Here is a 25734-nt window from a genome sequence, read left to right as displayed (position 1 = left end):
TAGTTACGTGTTAACAACTTGGACGTAACTTTAAGTTTGATTTGATTCTATATTCATAAGTATACGGTGCAACAGCTATACACTAACCGCCATATTCATAAAAATATATTAAGTTATGAAAGGCTTATAAGAGTTTTGTTTCTTTCGCTCCTTGGCTAAATGAAAAAGAGAAAACATATTGTAGTAGCTTTTTTACTAAAATAGGTTTATAGTGTTATTGTGAATAAGAGGGTAAAATAATTACAATCTAAAGCCCTACAAATATAATAAAAACTAGTTTTCTCTCGTCGTCAAGATGAAGGAGGTAATTTACTTGATAATAGATCGCTTATATACATGACACATTGGACATACATTACATACTATGATAAACTTTAACACAATCGCTTCTGCTGTGTATATAAACAGTTTTAAGCTCATTTTGCTCTTTATTCGAGCTATTTTACTTATAAACAAACCAATCATCGAAGCTATACGAAAGCATCTCAACAAACACCAATACCGCAAGATCTCACCACATAAGGCCTATATAAACGAGATAAATTAATCAAAACGTTTCTCACAATTTTCCCCGAAATGTACCATAAACGTAATGTACAAGATATTTCAACCACTTACATGAAATTCCCCCGGAAGTGCACAAACGCTAGGCACATTAGAAGCGCGAAATATGAAAATAATACAACGCCACTTCCGGTACAACGCCGTTCACATTCGAATGTCTGTATGTAATTTTAATGGCTGCCACCAACCGCCCAGATTTAATTTTGCGTAAAATTGTGGATACAAGTAATGAGATGACGCGAGTACATGAAAATTATTTTAATTTTATGAGACTGCTTGTACATACAAGCAGTCTCATAAAATTAAAATAATTTTACGTCAGTAGTGGTCATGAAAATATTCAGTGCACAATTTAGACATAGTTTGAGAGTTCACAGTCGTGTCATTGCTAAGTAAGTATATAAAAAATGTAATCTACAGTTTCTAATGCAAAACAGTAAAATTAATTAATAAACACAACAAAATCTATTCTTATGTAATAATTGCGTGTAGGGCACTAGAGTTTCGGTTGCCTTGTATAAGACTGATACAGATCACGATCACATGAATGCTCAGAAAATTATATGTTGTAAGTTGCAACCGAATCTAAGTGGTTTTTAAAGCAAACAATATCTCATAACTTGTACCACACAACAAAACGAGCACATTTTCTGGTAACGCAAATGTTCTTACCGTAATAATGTTGTAATTAGGATCTGAAATATGAAACTGCCACAGCTTGGATTCGAACCAGCGACGATAATGTTTGTTAAATACCTCAAGTGGATAGCTTTGTTATCTGGGTTGATGATCATGAAATAACCTCAAGAGGACTATTCACTTTTGGTAGAGCATACTAGTGTTTCTTTGTCTGGTAGGAGATGCTCTCGAAAAGTAATGAATCGATCCGAACAATGTGTATTTAAGGAATAAAATACTACAAGCAACATCATGACTTCATAACATACTTTTCACCTGAAAAAGCAGTTTTGTATAGATTATGTTTTCCCAGCTACCAAAAAGAGGAAGCTCTTTTTCAATTTATTCAAAATTATCTTATTTTTTTTAAAGGTTATTGCAGGTCATTTTATTTGTCTGTAGAATCGAATTAATTACTCAACAAAAGAAGCGTGTAAGCAGTAATTCCGTTCTTTCACAGCTCAAAATGCTTTTAATCCTACGGAATAGCTACCCGAAAACACAGGCAACAGAGCCACTGCAAAAAACGAATCCATCATCTGAACGCAAGCCGCATTTAAACATGGAGTGAATCTATACAAACATTTGTACCGGCGTCACTTGTCATTTGCGGAAGGGCTCATTTGTAAGGGCATTATTCGCACCTGCGTCCACTGGCCGCGAGGTGGGCGATATAAATTAATATTTGGATTACCAGTCCGGATGGGGACTAAAATTGCGCTGGTGGAAGGAACTGATGTTTTATGTAAGGTTTAAGAAACTATATTCAAATAATTTGTAGTTTCTGCAGAGACACAATTTTTTATACCTTTTCTGTCTTATGAATAGTTGAAGATTACTAAAACTCTCTCCCCTGAGTCCATTAAAAGTCAGGTAATACGAACTATTTTTTATTACGCTGCTTCATTCTGATCAAACCTAAGTCTTGAATGGTATTTAATTCTAACTATTTGGATTTAATTGGGAACTACGGTCTATTTTTGGTCAAATAATATGTGTATGAAAGTGATTCAAGACGTTTTGACACTTGAAATATTGGCGCTCTTTTGTGCTTGTGCTTAAGCACAAAATGTAGCCGCAGTTGAATAACTTACCCCTTCTCATTACGGGAGAAGATCCTTGCCCAGCAATGGAACAAAATTGGGTAAAAGGAGTCGAATCATGTAACCTATTTATGTAGAGATAGTTAACAACTGTCTTACATTTTTATACTCAATCCTGATCGCATCAACTACTTAAAAAGTGCTTACACCAAGTACGTGCGCAAACAATACACTTTTTATACAACGTCTAAGCGCCATCTTAGCTACCCTCCTACGTCACCCCACCGTTCAAGCGGTCAGTGCCCGCCTCTCAGAGTACCACAATATCCCATAAAATATATAATAACATAATTCCGATTCGACATGTGCATTTAAAATTATCATTTTATAACAAAATCCGTTGTGTGGGAGCCAAAGTTTTTATTTTATTTTAAACTTCTGAAAGCGACATTTTAGGATACCAAATTGGGAATAAATCGTCCCCGTAGAGCGAAAAGTCATTAACTCGAGTTAATGATTTCTTTTTTTATGACACCATTAAAATCGCCATATTTTTCTCTAATTTTCTGTCTAATCCTCATACCTGTAGCTATTATAGTTTTTGTTTTATAGAATGTGAAAATTAACCAGGTCAACCCTTTTGAGCTGAAAATAAAATGAGCAAATTAACTAATTTTAGTTAATTAATAATCATTTCTTAGGATTGTATCTCACCCATACTTAAAAAATACCTAAAACGACTTAATTACTTTTCCCTTGAATTATCTCTGCATATTAAAATTATTATTAGCAATTGTAAAATCACTAAATGGATTTAGTTATTTTTCACATCGGTACACGCATTTCATAGTGCGTTAAAAATCACTAACTCCGATCAAAAATTAACTAACTCGAAATTATGTTACACATTTAAAAAACGAAAGTAACTAATTTATTATATTTTGATATTTCCAAGCGTTCAGACAATATTTTCTTAATGTAGTCTATATTAAATAAACTTTGTTATAATTTCCTTCATTTAAGACTATAAACGTAGAGATAGGTTACTGCAATCGTAAGTTATTAATTTTTATATTTTTTAAAACTTTGAACAGCCATATCTCAAAACAAGGTTTTTCGAGTTAATGACTTTTCGCTCTACGGGGACGAAATGTTTGTGAATTTTATTCAATGATAAGTAGTTTGGTAAATAATGGATTGTGTACACATTTTTGGGTAAATGATATCTTTATTGTACAGGGGGATTTCTTTCCAAAACAATATTTTCGTTCCTGGCATCCTGACTCACAAGTAATTTGTGACTTGTTTAGTCTCAAACATGTATATTATATAATGACAGTAAGTACTAAAAAATCTCAATCAGAAATCCAAAAAGCACAACTTTGGCTATAATATAGCCTAAAAATAAAAGGCTAAAATCTTGTCATATGGGCGCATTCTATGAATGTCTTACTGACCTCTCAGAGGCATAAGAACAAGAATTATTAATCGCTCTTCTATAATCCTTCGCTGATCAAAGTTATACCTAGATTATCTACTATGTTTTATATAATTACACCACTGTAATGTTTATTTTTCTTGCTTTCTCTCTTATTTTTTCAGTATTGTAAAATCAAGAATTACAATACAATTCACCTCTTCTTATCTCCTAAAACATCAAGCAAATACAACACCCGTCATCTTCCTTATCTCTCCAGAATCATTCTAATTAAACAAGTAATGCATATATAATGACGTCAGTGTTGCGATCAAAACAGGTGTGTTACGTCCTTAATTAAAAGCCTCGCAGTGCCTCACACGGGAGCTGTTCACTTGAATAAAAGATACGACACGTGTCAACCCTATACTTGTGACGTCATTTGGATAAATATATATTATGTGGGTGACGTTTTGTTGTTGTGTAATTTTGTGTAGTTGTATGATGAACGGTTAAATGGATTCGTAAAGTACTTATAATAATAGTATTTATGCTATGATTTTTAATATCGTATATTCGTGAATAAATTATAATTTATTATTACTTCGCATTCGTAATGAAACAACAATACATACTTACATGAAATCAGGCTTTGCGAAACAATACATACTTGCATAGGAGTAGGCAGTGACCAAAGAACGCAACAAAAAAATTACCATTTTCTAAAAAACAACTATATAGATAGCTAGGTATACTTTGCGGGCCCAAGATTTCAAAAGGAAAAGCTGCAATGCCGGTTATATAATAATGGAAAGGTAGATTTACTTCCTAAACTTAAATCTGGGGGCACGGAAGTGCCCCCGCAAGTCGAGCAAAAAAAAGGCGGCACGGCCGTAACATCGTTTTCTCGAAGCAATTCGGGCTATTTTTGACACCCCTATAATTTCGTTGTGGATAAAACAAGAAGCCTGGATTTTCAGCAACTAATCAGTCATTGTATAAACACGGTATATTTAAAATTTCAGTCAATTTGAACCAGTAGTTTAAGAATGACAACTTGTTAAAATTTTGAATTTTGTCACTCACTGATTCACTGATTCACTGACTCACTGACTCACCGATCATCAAAAGTCTAAGGTACTTCTAGCAGACTTAGAAGCTTAAAATTTAGAATACAAATAGGGTTTAGTGTCTTAATCATGGGAAAAATTTAATATTTTCTAATTTCGGTCCAGTTTTCTAAATACACCAACTGCAACAATAACTTTGTAATCCCATATAAATGTATAAGATTACAAGGTTACATTTGCAGTTAATGAATTATTATTACTGTAGAAAATAAAATAAATAGGTGTAAATAGGTACCTGCTATATGAGGCATAACGGGAGGGGGTAAAGGGTGGGTAAGGGTGTTAAGCCCATGAAACTGAACAACATTCCCGTAAGAAAATATGTTGAATTATGAAAAAAAAAACGTCTTTCCATACAAATTGGACTTATGTTCGCTCTACAAAAAGAAGTGAGATGCCATCAAAAACATTCTGTAAAAACCTCAAGTCTCGCCGTAAAAGGTTGTGAGATCTATATAATACCAAGTCGATTAATCTATTTAGTCTCTACTTAAAGGACCTTCTGTCTTAAGTTATTACGTATGTTATTATCATGCCAATTTAAAAAAAATACCTTTAAAACAAATAGATCGACTTGGTCATCGCAAGAAAACACAAATTCGCCATTATTAACATTTCAGGAGCATTAACTTCTTATCGTGCTGTGTAGTGTGATACAGACTAATAATCAAATCATGCGATGGCCAGGTCGGTCTATTGGTTTTAAAGGTATTTTTTTTAAATTTGCATGATAATAACATACGTAATAACTTAAGACAGAAGGTCCTTTAAGTAGAGACTAAATAGATTAATCGACTTGGTATTATATAGATCTCACAACCTTTTACGGCGAGACTTGAGGTTTTTACAGAATGTTTTTGATGGCATATTTTTGTCAAATAGCAATTTGAAGTATTTGTTTTTTAAATTCTTACGTACTTAAAACATTTTTATCAAACGCATTCAACAACAGCCTGTCATATTATTTTAACGATGTACCCAACACTCAAAAATAATAATATTTGTTTCTAAAAATATGACCCGAACCTGCTATAAACCCCAAACAAGCAAATGTGCCAAAATTTTACATATAACAGCGCAAATGACGTCATATTAACTGACCCGAGGTTCATTAATTTACAGAATTAATTGTACAAAATCTGGTAAAGGTATAACTCTGTTTATTGCGCCTCTGGTGACGCCATTTTGTTTTTATGGACCTCTATCCGACGCGGGATGTTGGTTCAGATATTAATATGGAAATTTGCAGATTTAGCTCTTTTCTGTGGGTTTTGTTTGGGTTATTGTTGGTTCTTGAAGGGTTTCAGGCTAGATGACCGTCGTGTCTATAGGTTTAAATGTATTTTGAAATGTAATAACGGCATAAAATTATCGAATTCTAAATATATTAACTCTACAAGTTTTACCACGATTTTTGTTTATTTGCACGTTCATACACCTCTCATACGCCTGCATTTTGGATTTAAAAGCGTAAAAGTATTACTTAAAATTGAAATTAGTTGTAATAATTCACTCCTAAAAAACTAAGGAGCTTTATCACGTAAAGCACTTATGCTTATTTTGACTACGTTTTCAGTCGAAAACGCGGTGAAAGAATCTCCACCCTTTAAATAAACAAAATCTTATTCACCGTAAAATTCATAAGATTCGCAATTATAAGTTGTATCTGTTTACAAGTTTATTTAAAATAATAACTGGGGAGAAGGGGTTGAACCTGCTACCCTTCGGTCACGCTCATTTACTTCGCAATTATACGCGGAGCATAACTCCGTGTTACGGATGATGAGCCACGTTTCGAGTGTGGTAACTGAAATATTTAATGGTGGTCGAAGGTTTCGGTTTAATGCTACAGAATTAAAAGGATTTTAATTTTAGGGAATAATAAATTATGGCACCCACACAAGTAAAAAATATTGTAGCTGCACAAATTACAATATGAGTAAAAAAATAAACCAATAAAGTCCGAAATTAAATTTGATCACGTTTTAAAAAAGAAAACGAATAGTAAATAACAAATAACGACATGTCCTACCTCCAAATACAATTAAGTATTAAGTATGTTAAATCAATATAGGATACATGCAGAAAAAAATAACAAGTAGAGTCCTCTACTTGTAACAGTAAAAATAAAATCTGTCATAGCAAAAGTATTTAATTCCAATTGTGTTTCCAACATAAAAGTTATGTGACCTGTACCTCGATTCTCTACCACTATCGACTACCGACAACCGGCTAGCTATCAAACTAATTTGACTGACAGTCTGTTTAGCGCGTCTAGCGGGCGCCGTAGAAACTATTTTGACAGTATATTTTAAATGTCACTCTCGATACTCGATGGTTTCGACTGTAGAGAATCGTGCCACTGTAAGAAATACTTTTCTTACAATCAAATGCTATTTACCACATTTCCCTGTACAAGCTATCGTCTTGTACCCTTCTAGGCAAAGTTTGTAATGTTTTGATTTCTAACGACGGGATCACGGGACACATCTAATAATTTCTTACTGCCCTTCTCAAACATACCTTTAAAAAACAAACAATTATCGACCTTATTACTTTCACAATAGAGTTGTAAAGACAAATAAGGAATCCCTCAGATTTAAAGGTATTTGCAAGTTATATCGAATGGAAAAGTTCTACGCAATGCTTGTAAGAAAATGTTATTAATTAAAATTTAAGTTTCTGTTATTTGCTTGAGGCTTTCGTATAGAAAATGTTTTAATAACTCGTACGGGAATGGAACGATTGGAAATGACTTTTGAACTTGGTTGGTTGAGACACTTCATACAAAAAGTGTTTAATTTAAACATGACATGTTTAAACTTTCTTATGAAAATAAAACCAAAATAGCAAGCAAAAAAAGACTGATGACATCTACGAAAGTAGTCTGGGATGATTTTAATGTCATGCATTGGTGACTTTATTCTTGTATTTTTTAAAAAAAAATGTTTATTCTATGTAATGCTCATAGATTTAAAAAACAGCTACGTAAATCGGTTGAGAAATTGTGCCGTAAGTGATGTAGATTCGACCGAGACGAGACCGCGTCCTTTTCAAGTAGCTAAAAACTAGAAACGAAAACCTAAGACTGGAACCCAAACTTCCAACAAAAAAAGGTTTTGTGTCCTACGTAAGAAATCTGTGTCAAGAAAACCTTGAAGTAAAGTAACACAGGCTTCAAAAATACAATAATCCTTTCAGCATCCAGAAATCTCTTGAATAAAACAGCCAGAATCCAGAAACCTTTTTTCCGCAATCCCGCTACAATCCTTGAATCCCGGGGGAATAATATCCCGGAATGGTCCCGGGAGATTTCCATAAGTTCATGTAAATTCTCAACACTACTTAGTTGTAGTAGACTTGTATTTATTCAGAGAAGCCACGCTTTTCATATTCAAAGGCGAGATGCAAATGTTTACGTTACTGCGGATGTTTTATAAATGAATCTTATTATAAGTTATACTTTTGAGGTTTTTTCTGTTCTGTTGTTTGTGAATTAAAAGTTTTTTGTTGTTAATTACAAGTGCCACTAGTTGTTATTGACATCTACTACTTATCGTTTATGGTCAATTGAATTTGTTTAAAAAGATTTTAGTTTTTAATAGTATAGCTAAATGTCAAAGTAACTGGACTACTTTCGCATTTTCCATTTAGAATACATTTTAATCATCGCAATTTTAAAATCGTTAAACGAAATACAGCATTATTTATAAAACTATTTTGAATATCAATCCCTTCCTTCAGCTTAAATTAGAATACCTAAAGCAAGACCTAGACTTAAAACTAATAAAATTATTTAAACAAGAAAAGAAGGCTTTAATTGCATTAGGTTAACCAAATGCGGTTTGCAAACAAAAATCAAATAAACAACAAACAAACAACCGTCGCTCAATCAAGCCGACATTTCCATCAAAATCACCCTTTAACACTCATAATCTGGTCAATATTTAACCTTCAAGGGACGTCTGGTCATAGGTGAAATAATCTCCATGACGTATGACGTACATTTGTTAGAGAATACAACGGACATTTGTATTGGGGGCCTAGATTATGAGGTAGTTTCGTCATTGGTCATTTGTTTTGACTAGAGGGGTGGCTGTATGATTGTGTAGCTGATGGGATGTTAGATAATGTTTAGGGTAGTTTAGTTTAAAGTGTCCTGAGTGGTTCTTACATACAGGGGGTATGTAAATAGAAGAACAGGTATGTACACAGTTTAAAGTTTTGTAAGTTAAAAAAAAATAGGGCAAGATGCGTGTTGTTATTCTACTATAGAATAAACATGCAACGCGAAAGTTTAATGTCATGTTGTAATAATAAATTATAGCTTTAAAAAATATTTTTTTTTGTGTTAGCCTTAGACGCTTACGATCAAATCTTGCATGGTGAGTAACTTTGGAATCTATAAAAAATTAAGACCTAAAAGATCTTTTTAGTATGAATAAACCTTAGAAAACATAATACCATGACACTAGTTATGTGACCATTTACTTAACATAATCAATCACAAGCTTTATTTTCAAAGCCACGCCAGCCAACAAAAATCCCCAATCTTCATTCGAAATAAACGAACAGTCCGAATGAAATACAGCCAAATCTGGCATAAGTGGGTAGGTCTGTAGAACTTAGTTTTATCTAGCTTTTAGTTCTAGGTCGAAATAGATTAACGTTACAAGCCCCGGCTTTTAGCCAAATGATTCATTGCTTCAATCCTATTATCGTTTTTACAGTTTTACTATTCCGTTTAAAGAGAACTGTGATAAGATGACTTTATTTATTTAAGTAAAATTCGTGGCTGCACCCAGTTAAATGGACAATGATGTTTTATTCTAAATCGAGGAAAATTTTACTATATTCTGCAGTAAAGTTACAGGACTAGAATCTAAATAGAATCTGAATTAAATTAAGAATTAGGAAAAAGGACCACCTTTTTTATTTTATTTTATTCGTCAGGGAAACCCGTTGGAATTGATGAAAACGTTCGACCCACCAGCTCGGTCCCCGCTGCACTGGAAACTTAGCAAAGCAAAGAATCAACCTGGAAGCATGATTTTAAAACCGATTCTACATACTAAAGTAAGTTTTTAAAACCCAAGTTTTCCCTAGTCCTTAAGGAAACCAGCAAGATTTTTATAATACCCCTGCTTCGGCGGTATATTCTATTCTTGTAAAACCATACGTTCATTAGCAGTACCAGTTCATTGTGTTCACAGTTGTCATTCTTTCAAACTATAAAATAGTTCCGCTGTAGACCATTGTTTCCGGACCACATCAAAGTGGCTGTGAACTTGTGAACAGAATCAATAAATAGTAAATAAATAACGCGCTGTCTGCACCTGTTAGCGTTTCTATGAAGTACATTTTTGTAGAGTCACTTGGACAACAATTTTATTTTAAAAGTTTGAAAACAGTTGAGCCTTGAGCAATGATTATTTCACATTTAACTTCGCGATTCCGCTCACAGTTGTTACTCGTATAAAAACGAATACTAATCTTACGGTTCCATGACAAGTGAAGTGTCCACATGACACGAGGCGAGCACAGCAAGTTACGCTTTTTGGTCAATAAAATATTATGGACTTTTACTTTTTTCATTTCTAGGTATTGATAGATAGTGGGATTTAACATTAACGTCTTTATGCACAACAACAAAAGCAAAAGGCACGTTTAAAGTTAGCTATAACATCTTTGACGTAACGTTGACCGTAAGTAATAAAACGAAACAAATACTACGATAGAGATAAATACTTGGTTTATAAAAACCTATTATTTCACAGTGATATATTGCAACATACCAATAAATATTTCAATTGCACTAATAAACTATAATTTCTCAAGGGATGTTCAATAACACGTAAATATTGAACATGTCCCAGGACATCGCTACATAATTGTTATTGTTTGCTACAAAATGGCCGCCGTATTTAATGTGTTACAGGAATAAGAAACAATTACAAGATGAGAAGACGTGCTTAAGATCACAAGTGACAAGGATCATACGCACTAGCGTGAAATAACGCTGCGGTTTTGGGAAAGTGCAGCCGGAGGCAGAATATATAGATAGATGAAATTTTCTTTGAGCAATTACTTCTACATTTAATATTTGTCATAGCTATATTTTTTATGACTGTAAAATTAAAGCATAGATCATAGTAATTGGATTCTACTTTATATGATTTGATTTTCAAAGCAGTTTAATCAAGTATTTTTTTAAATCATGTATTATGTTGTTTACTATCTATGTTTGATGCTTTTTAGATATACAAAACCTTCAGATTTTTATTTAACGTGTTGTGTGTGTACATTTATGGGATTTACCTTGCAATTAACAAAAGCTTAAGCCATTAACTCTTTGTCGCTTCTAATATAATATCGTTAAACCAAAAACATCACTATTTTAATTTTAGAAATAAGTTACGAGTTACTTCTTTCAAAAATCAACGTTGGGTCGGCAGCGTGTTTCCAACGTAGTGCGTACGCAACTGAAGGGTCGGCGCAACATAAAGATCTTGTCAGTATCAAGGGTGTCGGGTCAAACCGTCTCTAATTGAATCCCCCAACTTTGATTAGCGGAGACATGTTACGATTATTGCCATACTCGATGCGAGATATCCTGTCTTTAATTAGTAGCCCTTGTTTATAGACTGTATTGTTCTATTTGTTACTTGCTACTACTAACGCTTACTATCTACTGTGAACTATTTGAAGACATCTATCGTATGTTTTTTTTAATGCAGAAAGTACATGCTATATTAATAAGGATTTTTTTTTGTCAGATTTTTTGAAAATTGGTAATTTCTATAAACGGAGTTTACTTTTTCGTGACTCTTACATATTACAGCTTTTTTTTCCTATATTAGCCTCGTACACACAGATTATTGCGTATCAACTTGAACAACAAAACATGGAAGGTTATTTTGGTTGGCGCAATATCCCACGATCTCAATTAGCATCCTTTTTGTCAATACTAAACTAAAAAATTCATAAAACGCTCTTTTTTGAAACCACTTCTAAAATTGCTTGTAGCAACTTGTATCAATGATTTTAAACTTAACCAGTACCAAAATAAATCCATCACTACCACCCATTAGCAACAGAGTAGCGAAACCCTCATCATAACATCAAAAACAAAGATTTATATCCACAGGTGTCACAACTTGCTATCAAAATATAAGACGATCGCAAATATTTGGGTGAGGAATGGCATCCCTGGACACTGGCCAAACTGATTGCAATCCCACACACATTCAACTACCACCCCTAATCACTAATATATAAATCACAAAATCACATAAAACCAAAATGACATTACGTCCTTTTCCAATTAAGAACAATACTTAAAATTAAACAAAGGATAATGAGCTTTAATATCTCAAAAATAAGTCCCAAATTCTAATACGTAGAGGTCCTCAAATCAGTCGTTCTGTAATTCGAATAATTTAAACTTAGAACCTCAGGAGTTAATTGCATTGGTCACGCGCATTCCGGCGCTTGCGTTTGAGGCGCGCGCACGCCGGCTTCGCGGGTAATTAATATCGGGATTAATTCATATGTATGTTTCTTTGACGGTCCGTTCCGCTGCATGTTTGTTGAGGGTAATGACAGGACGATGGACGGAAGAATTAAAATTGTTTTAATTATTATGTTGATGTAAAATTATGTCGACAATTTAGAAGTAATTATAGCAAGATAGTATTTAAAGAAAGTTTTATTGGGTTTTGTGTCTTTTATACATAGATAGAATCACTTTAGGTATAATATAAATTAGAGGTTAATCTCAAATCAAAAAATTCTAATTCTAATATCGAAATTCTTTGAATTCAGTTCTCTACGTCTCCTTTTTTATTCAATAACTTTAGAAATCGTATTTAAATCGTGTTTTCTTTCTACTTACAGAGTAATGACTCTCATTAATTTAATTTGAAGTTGCACTTTTATTAAATTACTAGCTGACCCGCGCAACTTTGCTTGCGGCACATAACAGAGAATGGGTCATAATTTTCTCCGTTTTTGTAACATTTTTTACTGGTACTCTGCTCCTATTGGTCGTAGCGTGATGATATAGCCTATAGCCTTCCTCGATAAATGGGCTATCTAACACTGCAAGAATTTTTCAAATCGGGCCAGTTGTTCCTGAGATTATCGCGTTCAAGCAAACAAACTCTTCAGCTTTATAATATTAGTATAGATTTGCATACGACAAGCTATCAAAACAAATTCCTCGCATCACATTCACGTATCGTATCAACCCTGCTTCAAGCCAGTACCAAGAATGTCAGCTATAAAACGTCTTGCGTCTGTCTTCCACCAGTAAACAATGCACTGAATCACAGACAGAGATCGGAACTTTAATTAGTATGTAACAATGTATACTAGTTCTATTTCAGTTCTGTTTTGTTGAGATATTTGATTGTACGTCGATCTGATGTTGGAATGATGATTTAGTTCGGCATTAGCATTCATTAAAGATGAAAGATGAAGATACATTTATTGCTAATTGTGAACAAAAGATAACTATATTATTTTATATTATTAGATACTATTTTATTAATAACAATGCATGAAAGTTATAAAAAAGAGAAAAACAATTTTTAGCTACATAATATTCGCGAAAAGTAGAGGTTAAATTGCATCAACTATTAATTATTTTTTTAACGTGATACAGGGTTAATCATAAAGCACCTGACAATAATTGACTTGAATTTTTATTTACTTACACATACTAAATGAAAACCCAGCATGTCTTATTGGTAAAAATATTAATTGCATTTGTCAAAGATTTACAGAATCTTTGACGTTTGAACGATAGGAGCTCGATACTATCGAATAAATGTCACGACACAAACTTTTAGACATTAAATTACAAATAAATCATATTGTAATTCGTTGTCTAGCCGAGTGATCCGACACTTAATACCCAACTGTATCAAGTTAGAACGCAAGCAGCATGTGAGATGTTAGAGTAAAGTTCTCGCTATATATCGTCTGCAGGTTTTGCATGAACAACTTATACAATACTAGTAAACAGAAGATTAATTATGTGCCAACTATAACCTATTTATTTAATTGCATCTTCATTCGCCAAAATATTAGTTGCATATGACAAATACTAACTAACGGTCCATTTGACATTTGAACGATACTAGTTCGATACTAACGATCATAATCGCCTCCGACTCGATACTATCGAGTAAATTTCACGAAAATAACCTTACATATTACATTCATTTAATCTACCGAGCAAAAGTCTCCTCCCGAACAAGGGAGGGGTTAGGCCTTGAGTCTACCATGCTGGCCAAGTGCGGGTTGGGAAAAATAATAATACAAATAAATCATATTGTAATTCGTTGTCTAGCCGAGTGATCCGACACTTAATACCCAGCTGTATCTAGTTAGAACGCAGGCAGCATGTGAGATGTTAGAAGTAAAGTTCTCGCTATATATCGTCTGCAGGTTTTGCATGAACAACTTATACAATACTAGTTGGAAGATTTATTGTGTAAACGTGGTTTAAATTAGAGATAATGTGTTTAGTTGTAGCTGGATTTGAAAGGGTTTTTGAGTCTGGGTATGATTAGTAAAAAAAATACAATGAGTGTTAAAATCAAAATCTTATGTTTAAATACAAAAAGTGTGTACCTTTTTCGACTTGTCATTCTCATTTTACTAATGTTTAATACATCACTGAAGCAAAGCAAAGTAAGCTTGAAGGCTAAATCATCGTTATCCATTGCTTCCATAGCCCGATGGCATTGGATAACCGACACGACCAACTCACCGAGGCACAGGGGATCTATGATTTCAACTTCCTAACTACGGGCAACCAAAAGAGTCAAACAGCAGAAAGACAGAACTGTTTGGACCGACTGAGGCTTGGAATCCGACACTTCTGCAGCATACCGTCGCATGTACTAACTATGCCGATATTACACCATATAAATACCATACCTCAAAGACATGAACAGAATGCCCAAGGTTGGTCGACGTCAGACAGACGGCCGGTTAAAAAAACAACCGCCAAACAGCATGTTTTTAAGAAAAAACATGTCGCCCAACCCCGCGTAATAGAGAGAAGGAAGAAAAGATCATGCCATAATAATATGAAAGTCGTAATGTAATGCCTTTTTAAAGCAAGTCTATAACAAAGCTAAAGTAACTCAATATCAGTGGTTTAGTACCCAAATTGTCTTCGCATACACTAGAAGCGCAGTCTCAGCTGTAAACTAAACACAGACAGACGACAAACGGAAGAAGCTGTTTGTTCGAGCCCTGGAGACATCGCGAGTTTTATTCACTACTCATGTACTGTTGATAGTTTTAAGTTAAATGGTTTCAGTTCTAGAAGATCTGTTTCAGTGTCTAGAATGTTCTGTGCATGTGTCAAATGTAAGGAGTAATTCATATTCACATCCTTTAAGGAATACTGTAGAAGAAGGCATTAAAAAAATTACGTTATATTTTTTCTTGTTGAATAAACAATAAGGCAAGTTTTGCCATATACCGGGCAGGTTTTTTTTTGAGCGCTGCTCTTGTATCGCGGGGACTTTTACAAACATACAAACACCGGACACAAAATACAACCAGTTCCAAAACAAATAATTGTTTCGTGTGGGTATCGAACTCCCAACGCAATAGTAGCGGTGTGGCTTTTTAAACCACTGCACCACGGGAGAATATTGCTGACAATATTTCAATTGACCCAGTCATTGTACTTTGCTCTCTTTAAAATTTTTACCTGAAAACCCTGAGATTAGTAGCACTCTTGTAAATTGCCTATCGTACCACAGTGAAACGTTTTTAGACCACAGCAAGATGTTCTAAGTGTCAGTACTATCACAGATTATTATTCCGTTTTTTTTGTCGTATTTAACTTATCGACTCTACAACAATCGCTTAGCAGAATAAAAAAACAGCACCAAAATTGACAAAACTATCAAAATATCCACCATTTCAATAGTTTCAAAGGCAAAACAACAGTTCTATCGCTAAACCGTGACTGTACAAATAAAATACTAGTACATATTTGTGTTAACATTTATTTTGTACATACAAACATGCTACCTTTTGCCTTTGTGGAGCTGTGATCAATCTGTTGGGAATTCGCGTTGATTGCCTGCGTCGAATTGTACCTGGGTATAGTCGTGGGCAATCAAATTGGAAAGAGTTTTAAAGAGACCACGAGATTAATGTTTTCGTAGAATTAAATACATCAAAAATTAACGAACCCTATTATTAATTTATTAAAATATTATTGTACCTCAATCTCTATAGACATTCAAGACAAATAGTTTCTTCGATATAATAAACTCATGATAGCATTTCAACAACCAAAAAAAAGTAACCTTTATACAGTATCACTCAATAGATTTACAATTACATTACACTAGAGCTTAAATATTGCTGCCGGTACAGCCACGTCCAAAATAACGAAGTCAAAACTAGTCAAAAGCAAAGAAAAATTCAAAACGTAATTTCATACTCTTAAATTACGATTTATTTATTCGAAGATGATTTGCTTTATAACAGTGTCTTCATATTCATGTTTGTGAGTGTACATGAATCGTTTTGTTTTGTTCAGTCGATCGATTATCAACGATGCCTCTGATTTGGCAAGCCGTTTGGGAGCTTTTTTCGGCTTTGTGGAGAGGTTTATGGAATTGTGAGTGATTTATTGCGAAATGTTGCTATGGAAATTATCAATCTCTTTAGATTCAAGGTTTAGCACCTTCTTTATATACATTAGACATTATTATTTGAGGGACTCGCTCACTCCAAGTGATTAAAAAAGAGCCCTTTCTTCTTAAACAAATAGCTAATAAAAAATAGTGATTAACTTAACTACTTCACTGCTAACAAAACTTCGACTGAATTATTGTTTTAGGTCTAACAATACAATGGCAATTGTAAAACATATGTGCTCCTACTTTCATTGTGCCTCAATCAAGAAAAAAACCTTTCTGCCGAGACTACCGAAATATAAAAATAGCAGGCTAGATACATACAATTCAAACCAGCAGTAATAATAAACATCACATTTAATAAAAATCCTACACATAATATACCAAAAAAAAGTAACAAAAAAAACACTCTTAAAGTTAATATAGCCGAACATCGGGCAACTAAACTTTACACGAAATAAACAAACAGCCAACATCCTGACAAATATCAATGTAAACTGAATGAGAGTATTACAAGCATTTTCCACTCATTGCCCATCGGACGGTATGAAGCGAAAAATTTGTTCGCCGAATTTTAACAACACCAATTTTAATTGTACTATCGATAGGGGTATTGGAGATGATTAAGGAATTACGCAGATGCGACAGCAAGAGGAAATACTGTTTATTGGTTTTGGAGTATCTAGTAACTATCGCACTTGTACACATAAAGCTATGATGCACACGGGTTTTCAGAACGGTAGCATAATTTTCGTACTATACATCTTTCGACATACGGCCTGTCGTGAATTCTTGAATAAAAATCAGCGCCCCTAGCGAGTATCGTACGAACTATTTTTCCAGTTCATTTTAAAGGTCTAACGTCCGGTTTCTGAGGCAAACTGATGTTGTTTATATGAGATTAAACGCTATTTGTACCTAGCGCTAAATTTACCTCAGAAACCGTGGTAAGTCTCGATAGCACTTACTGTAGAGGATTGCGCTACGGTAAACATATTTTTTAAACGTAACGACCGACCTCCTAGTCAGACCGAGATCAAAAAAACATTGGATAAACAATTAGCTTAACATAACCATTCAGCATTTTCACATCATTAAAATTGATTTGTTGTGTTAAAAAAATACTATAAAAACAAAAAAGACCTGAGTAAGCGTATGCCATAACAGACGAGAAATGGAGTAAAGAAGAATTATATAGTGTCGGATCTGCTTTGCTCAATCTTTTAGTGTTTGCCACAAGGTACGGGATTCCTCGAATCGGTGTATAGGGGGAAGGTTTAATTAATAGAAGCCAAATATTGACAAGTGTCGGTACTGTTAAGGTGCAGTTAATTGTTCGAGTGGCGTATAGTCTACAGTTATTTGTTTGTGTAACAATCGATACAAGTTGTGAATTTGTTATGAGATTGTGATATACCTACGATGTTTCGATATGAGTGATTGTATATTAGTCTGCTAAGTATTATTTTAAAAAGTTGACAAATAAAGCCAAACGTAAATCGATTAAGGTTTGTCAATTTATCTGTATAAGTATGTATTTAGAAGTATGTAGAGGTAAGTATGTTTATCATTTATTTGGTTACTATAGTACAAGCTCTGCTTAGTTTGTAATCAAATGACCGTGTGTGAGTATACCAAACTAAAACCGCATTATTGAATGAAGAATAAGAACTGTTTCAACGCGATATTATCTTTCAGGAAATTAATGAATATTTTGCTTTTTAGTATAGTCAATATCTTAGCCCTCTTACCTGCAGCAAAATATCCTCTAAAAAGGGATTCCACAACAGGTTACGATAATTGCGGTTGCATATTTACTACATGTCATATTTCTATTGGTAAAACAATACTTACTAAATATGCACGCATTTAATTTTCTGCTCCTTAAATTACAATAACAGCCTCACAAGGAAGTCCATAGAAACAGTCTTTAAACATAATTGTTTCAATCTCACAGTTATATTTAACGTTAGGATTACCTCCCCTCCCCTCCAGGGAGGAAGGCAATCGAAAAATTCAATCATTCCCTCTCACTCATAGCAAATCCTTTAAAAGGTTTCAGTCAGTACCTGGTTCTTTCCAAAGATGATTGATTGGTACAACTTGTTTTATCTTTACTTTTGTGAAAGGGTGACAATTTGTTTGTAAAAACAAAATTGGTACATTTTTATGTGTATATATTATGTACTTCTTGAAAAGTATTATATATGTATACTTATAACGTTTAAATTGTTTGTAATACAAGTAGAGAATAGCTCTTGTTTAGTTTACGTTTTACAAACATACAAATAACGGACACAAATTCAACCAGGGGGCTATCACGTATCTCAGTTGACAACTATTTGAAAGCCACTATCCCGTCCATTGTTTTCTCTTTTAGGTTATAGTGATTAATACGTTACGTCAAAGCAGCAATGTAGTGAATAGTAACCATAGATTTGACGTATACTAACTGTCAACTGAGATATACGTGATAGGCCCGCAGATCCGAAACAACTGTTTATGGATCACACGAATATTTGTTTCGGGTAGGAATCAAACCCTATCTGGAGGTCGTTCAGATACACTGGTAGTGGCGTAGCGACGACCTTTACTACTTTACCACGCACGCAGTACTAATATTATATATACGAAAGTCTGTCTGTAACACTTTTGCGACTAAACCACACTGAACCGAGGCTCATGAAATGCAGGATGGTGTTAATTGGAGACTGAATTTTCAAACAAAGGCTTTTTTCAAATTCACCCCTATGTGACTGAAATGGAAGCTGAGTTATTTACGCGAACGGCGCCGCGCGGGTCAACTAGTTATTTATACATAGTTTCATATATGTTTTTGGACAGACTGAAGAGCAAGGTAGTGATTGTATATCTTAGTTGACAAACTCGTGAAGGTTAGTTTGATATACAATATGCAGCATGGTCCAACACCTATTGGTCCAAAAACAAAAACGAATACTTTAGTACAAACTAAGGATAGTAGACTAGAGAGCATATAGTTTGATTATAAAAACTAGTATACCGCTAAACAAACCAGACCGTTGTCTCGCTAGAGTAGTTTTTAGAAGTCTAGACATTAAACGGTGTGGATACGGGATAGAGTGCAGTAGCTCGATTCTCTACTACTATCGACTACCGACAACCGAACTGTCATCGAGAAATTTTGTATGAAAATCTGATCAGCGCCTCTGACGGGTGTCGCAGGAAACATTTTGGCAGTACATTCTAAATGTCAAATGTCGATATCTAGCCCGTTATCGGTAGTCGATAGTGGTAGAGAATCGAGGTACAGATCTAGACCATTAATTAGTATACACGATTGGCATTAGGTATAAAAGCATCATTTTTATTACTATACTGTTAAGTGAGACTATACTTGGTAATCTGTTCCTCTACTTCAGTATAGGTTATCTTACGAAGTGGAATATTTGCTCTTGTACTACACTTATTACACCGTTAGTTTTTAATGGGAGCAAATGACAACGTCGCGGCTCATAACACTCTTATACCAAAAAGCACCCTAAGAGACCTGCCTCACTGGGACTATAGGAATATTATCTGCTTGGAAACGTAGCCAGCGATGCCACCATAGCGTCCGAGTGAGGATTATTTTATAGTTTCCAATAACTTACCTTTATAAGTTTATTCTGCAGTTTGGTGACGGCCATGCGTTCCCTCTGCGTCCTTCTCTTCTCTTCTTCCAACTGAGCCTCCAATTGTTTGATGCGTTTTTCCAAAAGTTCCTGAAACAAACAAAAATACAGTTAAAATGTTTGTTTTGATAAACATGATATTTTCCCATTATTGTCCCACTGCTGGGCTAGGGTCTCGTCCTGTACAAGGGGGAGGTTAAGCCTTAAGTAGGTATTGTCTTACTTCTGTAAGACACCTGACAATGCGACTTTTATAGTTTTAAGTGCTCTCGTTACTGTCATTATGAAATGAAAAAAAGAACTGTCTTAAAATTATTGTCTTTGACAAAACTTTGTCAAACTATAATATAATCAAATTATTATCGTTCAAAAACGTACCTTCAACCCTGAAATGTTTGGACCAAAGGGCAAACAAACACATTTCTTTATTTGTACTGAATTTTAAACTGAATATTTTGTATCAAAACGTACCATACAAACGTACCTATCTTTTAGAAATTCGTAAAATATATTCAGAATCACAAATAAAAAGAAACGTTCAGTTCATTCACACTACCTCGGAGGGTCATTAAACGTCGCCATTTTGTATTTTTTAATTATTTCTACCCTCCTTCTCGTAACTTATGGACATTTTGTTGATTTCGTGCGAAATTAACGACCTGGCTATAATTAGGAGTATTTTAAAGCCAATTTCTACGAGTTTTAGTAGTTCTGACGGTTAATGCACTTCATTTGTAATAAGAAACGATTACTTCCAGTGCATTAAATTAATGAAAAAGTATAGTTAAATGCATTTGATATAAACTTTCATTCTTAAGGGCAAAGTACTCATCATCATCATCATCATCATCTCAGCCAGGAATCGTCCACTGCTGGACAAAGGCCTCCCCCATCGAGTGCCAATAGGACCGATCCTGGGCCGCCCTCATCCATCGGACTCCGGCAACCCTTACCAGGTCGTCGGTCCATCTTGTGGGGGGCCTGCCAACACTACGTAAAGTACTCAGTACGTTGAAATAATTCAGCTTAGAAAACTGTAAGGAATGTCGTATATGTAAGTATAAGCATCCAGGTATAGGTAATCTTATTTATGACGCGAACAAAGCACTACTTTTTTGTTGATATCATAATTTAAAAGGTGCTAAAGCTGATCACTGACATGTATATTCTCACAAACAAAATTCGCTGAAACTTAAGTCACAGTTACTTATGAAATCGAGATATATTATTATCTTTGTGTATTTTAATTTGTTATTCAATTTTATTTTAAGGGCAACCCTTAAAATAATATTTAATAACAAATTAAAATCCTTTCCTTTCTTAGATATATCAACCCCGGCACATTTAGCATTTAAGAAAAAAAATTGAGTAATTTTTTTATTACTTGCTAATAAAAATGAAAGCAAAAAATCAAATAAAAACGTCCCCGTACTTAACAAACGTAGCCATTAAACTTGTCTAAAGTCTACATCGCGGGAAATGGAGCGATCGAGCACAAAGCTAACCGGATGTGACGTCGTTTATCCACTGTCATTAGCCGGAAATGCGCCCAGCGCCCCCTACTGGATGCTATTTCAAATATGCTATACGCGAGATGATTTTCTGGAGTTTGCAATATGGAATTCGAATAATTTTCCAAGTAGCTTGTTCGGTTGTGTGACAAAGTTGCTGTGATCAATCTTAGTTTGAGTTGAAAGGCTTTGTTGTTATTATTATGGTAACAAAAGTGAGATAATTTTATGCTTAGCTTGTCGTATAAAGGATCTGCTTAATAATTAACATATCTAAGAATAAGCACTACTTAATACTTATATTAAAGACTTATAAGACCTACTTATTGAGTCTATCTATAAGAATGGTCATAAATAATAGATAGAATGTTGTATCTTTTAATAAATAAACGTTTTTAACGTACACGCCTGCTACTAAATTCAGTGATTTCAGACTTACAGACTTTTATGTACACAAACATAAGAAATTCTTGGTTTCACTGTATATATTTTTTTGACCTCCACAAAATATAATCACGAAATAAAAACAGTATTCTTGTATTTACATAAAATCTAAATAATACGTGTCAATGATGAAATTCTCTATTATCATTCATTGAGTGTCACTCAAACATAAAGAATGAACTTCCCTAACGTCTCATTAGCAAAGGGCACCGCGTCAACGAAATTCTGCGAACAAAGCCTCGTGAAAATACTAGTGTATAAAGTTAATTTTTGTTTTACGAATTTGGACCTTATGCCGTAGTGATAAGGTCTTGGGGTTGTGTGTTGCTTTTCCGCGATGTTTCAGTGAATAAGAACAATGGAAAATGCGACAGAAAATTTTGATGTAGAGTTTGGTATTTTTTAGATATACCCACATATTTTTTTAAATAATTTTAGTATACTTTTTGAAACTGTGGAATTTTTTGTCTTACTTTTTTATTTCTTTACTCTATGAATGAATATTTTAAGCAACTTTTTGTTAGCAATTATATTACTGAAAGTTTTAATTAAAAGCAATCATAAAAAGTTATAAAAAATTTTCAGTTAAAGTTTTTTTTTACTTTCGCAATCAATTGAAAGCAAAAAATATATTACCTATTCAATTTGGTATCGAAGAAAACTTTTAATTAAGTTTAACATTGAAAAAAGGTTAATAATAAATTATAAAAAGCTTTGGTCTAAAATCAAAATAAGATGATCTACAAAAGTTACTCCTATCACAATTTGCTCCGCTCCATCTAACATCTCCGTAGTTCTACGTTCCGCAGATAGATGGCGTGCAGCGTTACGCATGCGTCAATAAATAATAGTTATGTACGGAGGGGGTGAAATCTTTCGGAATGATCGTCATATTAATGTCCTACGATATTGGCCACTCGAGCTCACCGTGTACCGTTTGTTACTTGCAATTAGCTTTGAAATATTCAGCTGGCTTCAGTATTTTTGTTTGACAGTCAGTGTGACGCACATTTTTTGCGTATAACTTTAAACGAAGCGTTGTAGGTTGACTAAGATCCGAATTTAGTGGATATATGAAGATTTCTATGCTTATTAATCCTTTCATCATTTAGAAACTGATATTTATCTTATAAAATAGTAAATAATGCCGAAAAATTATGATTTGCGTCTCTAATTCCGAAACAAAACAAAATCATGAAACTGCTTTTAATAATAATAATACCGCATATAAATTTTAAAATGACTCAAGGATTTAAATAAGCACTTAAACTAATTTAACTCACCTCAGCATTCAGGGGAGCAGTAAAGAAAAAACTCTCAAGAGTGTACAATTTTCTTGAGAAAACATCTCAAGAGCAAAGTATACGGGCTGTAAGTATCAGTCAATCGTAACCGGTGATTAGTTGAACGATTGATCAGCTCCACACTCGGGTAGCTAATCATTCAACGAGATAACATCGACTGGCTATAGGGGGTGATGTGGAAACATGCCTTCAACTGAAGAATGAAGATGGAAGGTGATTTTTGTTCGAGAAAACTGTAGCGCGATTTTCTACAGTCGATACTATTGAGCGAGCGTTTGATATGTAAAGTTACTGGAAGAAAGTATTTCTTGCGAAATTCTTCAGATCAAAGATCAGTTTTTCGTGTAAGTTTGTTGATAGCTAGTCAATAGAGGCAGAAAACTGCCTCTCTATTTAAAACCATTTTCGACGGTATATAGAGAACATGCACAAATGTCTTCAAAATGCTGATGACGTTTTAAATGTTTTTACTTCTTGATAAGATTAAATATTTATAACAACAATTTAACGATTACTGAATAAAATATATTTGAAGATCTTTTAAGTGTCCTCAGCTTATAGACTAGTAGAGGCCAGAAGCAGTCCTTGCCAGTAAATGCACCTTTTCTACAACTTTGTATAACTACTCATAATTTTTTTAGATGAAGTATATGAACAATCTAAATCGTTTCTGCTACCGTCATACTAATAAACAGCTGTCCCATCCCAATACTCGGATAAAAACCCATAACATGAATGTACAAGCAAAGATGTCAGCCATTCCAATTAAGTACGTAACATCAATATCAGAACAATGTTCCCGGGTCGTCGGCAAGCTTGTATCATTTTTCACGTTCCCGATAAATTCGTCGCCCGCCCTCGTGCCTCGTCGAGATGTCAACTGTAGTGAGAGTACCTGTTTGACGCACTTTTGTTTGTTTCAGTGAAAATAAAAGAATATGTTTTAAATATTGACTTCAAACAGCTGAAAATAGCTCAATGAAGAATTAATTTGAAATACATCTATCTGTCTGTTGGTAGGTATAGTACGATTTTAGGTTTACTTTTTGCACATTATTATGGAATTTTTGAACTACACCAGTCAGTCATTAAGCTACTCACTTAAACTAGTGGAATTGAACTGTAATTAACTGTTCCAAAGTAAGTAAAACTGTACTATCAGATCTATCAGAGACTATGGGTAGGTAACCCAAATAGACGAATACCACAGGATCAAGTCAGTAGTAATAAGTTTAATCATGAACGCCATAATATACACTTTGATCTTATCGTGATATTAAATTGATTTACAACCGCAGTATAGTTAAAATTAAAATAAAAAAATAGTTTTTAAATTCAAAACTCATGTATAAAGTATTTAAAACAAATTATAATTAAAGATTGACACTAATAATGAAACTAACATTAAGCAACTTACAAACATACAAAATGGTAGACTCTCAATAACGATTATTTTAATTTTGATAATAATACAACGAGCTGTATTTATAATAATAATATAACAGCAAGGTATACTAACTCTGTACACTCACTCAGATATAGTTGTCTTTTATTCGCGCCCACAATCGCAGTTCTATTGTACAATTGTGGGCTGTCTTCGCATTGTCTTGCCTCCATTTGTCTACGCTCTTATTGTAACGTAAAATCATTACGGTTTTGCTCTACATGCACCTAAATTAATGGACTGCTTGCGTAGATTGTTTTTGTAGAAAAAATGTTTAGGATAGACTGCTTTATTTTCCATAGTACATAATATATTTGTGAATGTTTTTTTTTAAATCAAACGAATTTGCTGAACAATATTTTTCAAGCATTAATAAAGGATAGAGATTTCAAACATCAAAATGTGGTCATAATTTACGAATGAATTCGGTATTATCACCGAAATGTATGTACGCGCATAACTTTTGAATAACTGAACTAAATTGGATAATTATTTTTTTAGTATGTTTGTAACTATTGGTACGGGGTTTGTATGGGATCGATGGGATCAAAATTCCCACGGGAATGAAATCAACGGAATAAAATTTTACTATTCCCGAAAGAAGTCGGGCCAGTCCGCTAGTAGTGTTATAAATAACAATATATGTATTTGTAAATTCTGACGATGTCAGGCGGATCAATATTCAAAACAATTAAGCATACATAAGCAATTTCCTATACAATACAGTTTAAACATCACTCGGATCATATTAAGTGAAGGGTCTTGACAACGCTACCGTGACCGTACTCGAACCCCCGTACCTCGAGACAATAACGCGAGATTAACCCGGACGAATTAAACCTATGAAACCTTAGTGAGAAAATGTTGA

At 33.9% G+C, this 25734-nt stretch overlaps 1 protein-coding gene across 4 annotated transcripts in view; it reads right to left on the bottom strand.

The window, feature by feature from the left end:
* The window catches only part of LOC142972194 (uncharacterized), a 421890-nt gene that overhangs the window by 219168 nt on the left and 176988 nt on the right, over positions 1 to 25734 (bottom strand). For all 4 annotated transcript variants that reach the window (XM_076113068.1, XM_076113065.1, XM_076113067.1 and 1 more), the window contains exon 3: positions 20143 to 20253. In XM_076113068.1, the coding sequence (XP_075969183.1) occupies positions 20143 to 20253 (111 nt within the window). The remainder of the gene's footprint in view (positions 1 to 20142; positions 20254 to 25734) is intronic.

Source organism: Anticarsia gemmatalis, chromosome 4, assembly GCF_050436995.1.
Source record: "Anticarsia gemmatalis isolate Benzon Research Colony breed Stoneville strain chromosome 4, ilAntGemm2 primary, whole genome shotgun sequence".
Taxonomy (NCBI): Eukaryota; Metazoa; Arthropoda; class Insecta; order Lepidoptera; family Erebidae; genus Anticarsia; species Anticarsia gemmatalis.
Note: the sequence above shows the minus strand (reverse complement) of the source record. Positions and strands in the feature narration are given on the sequence as shown.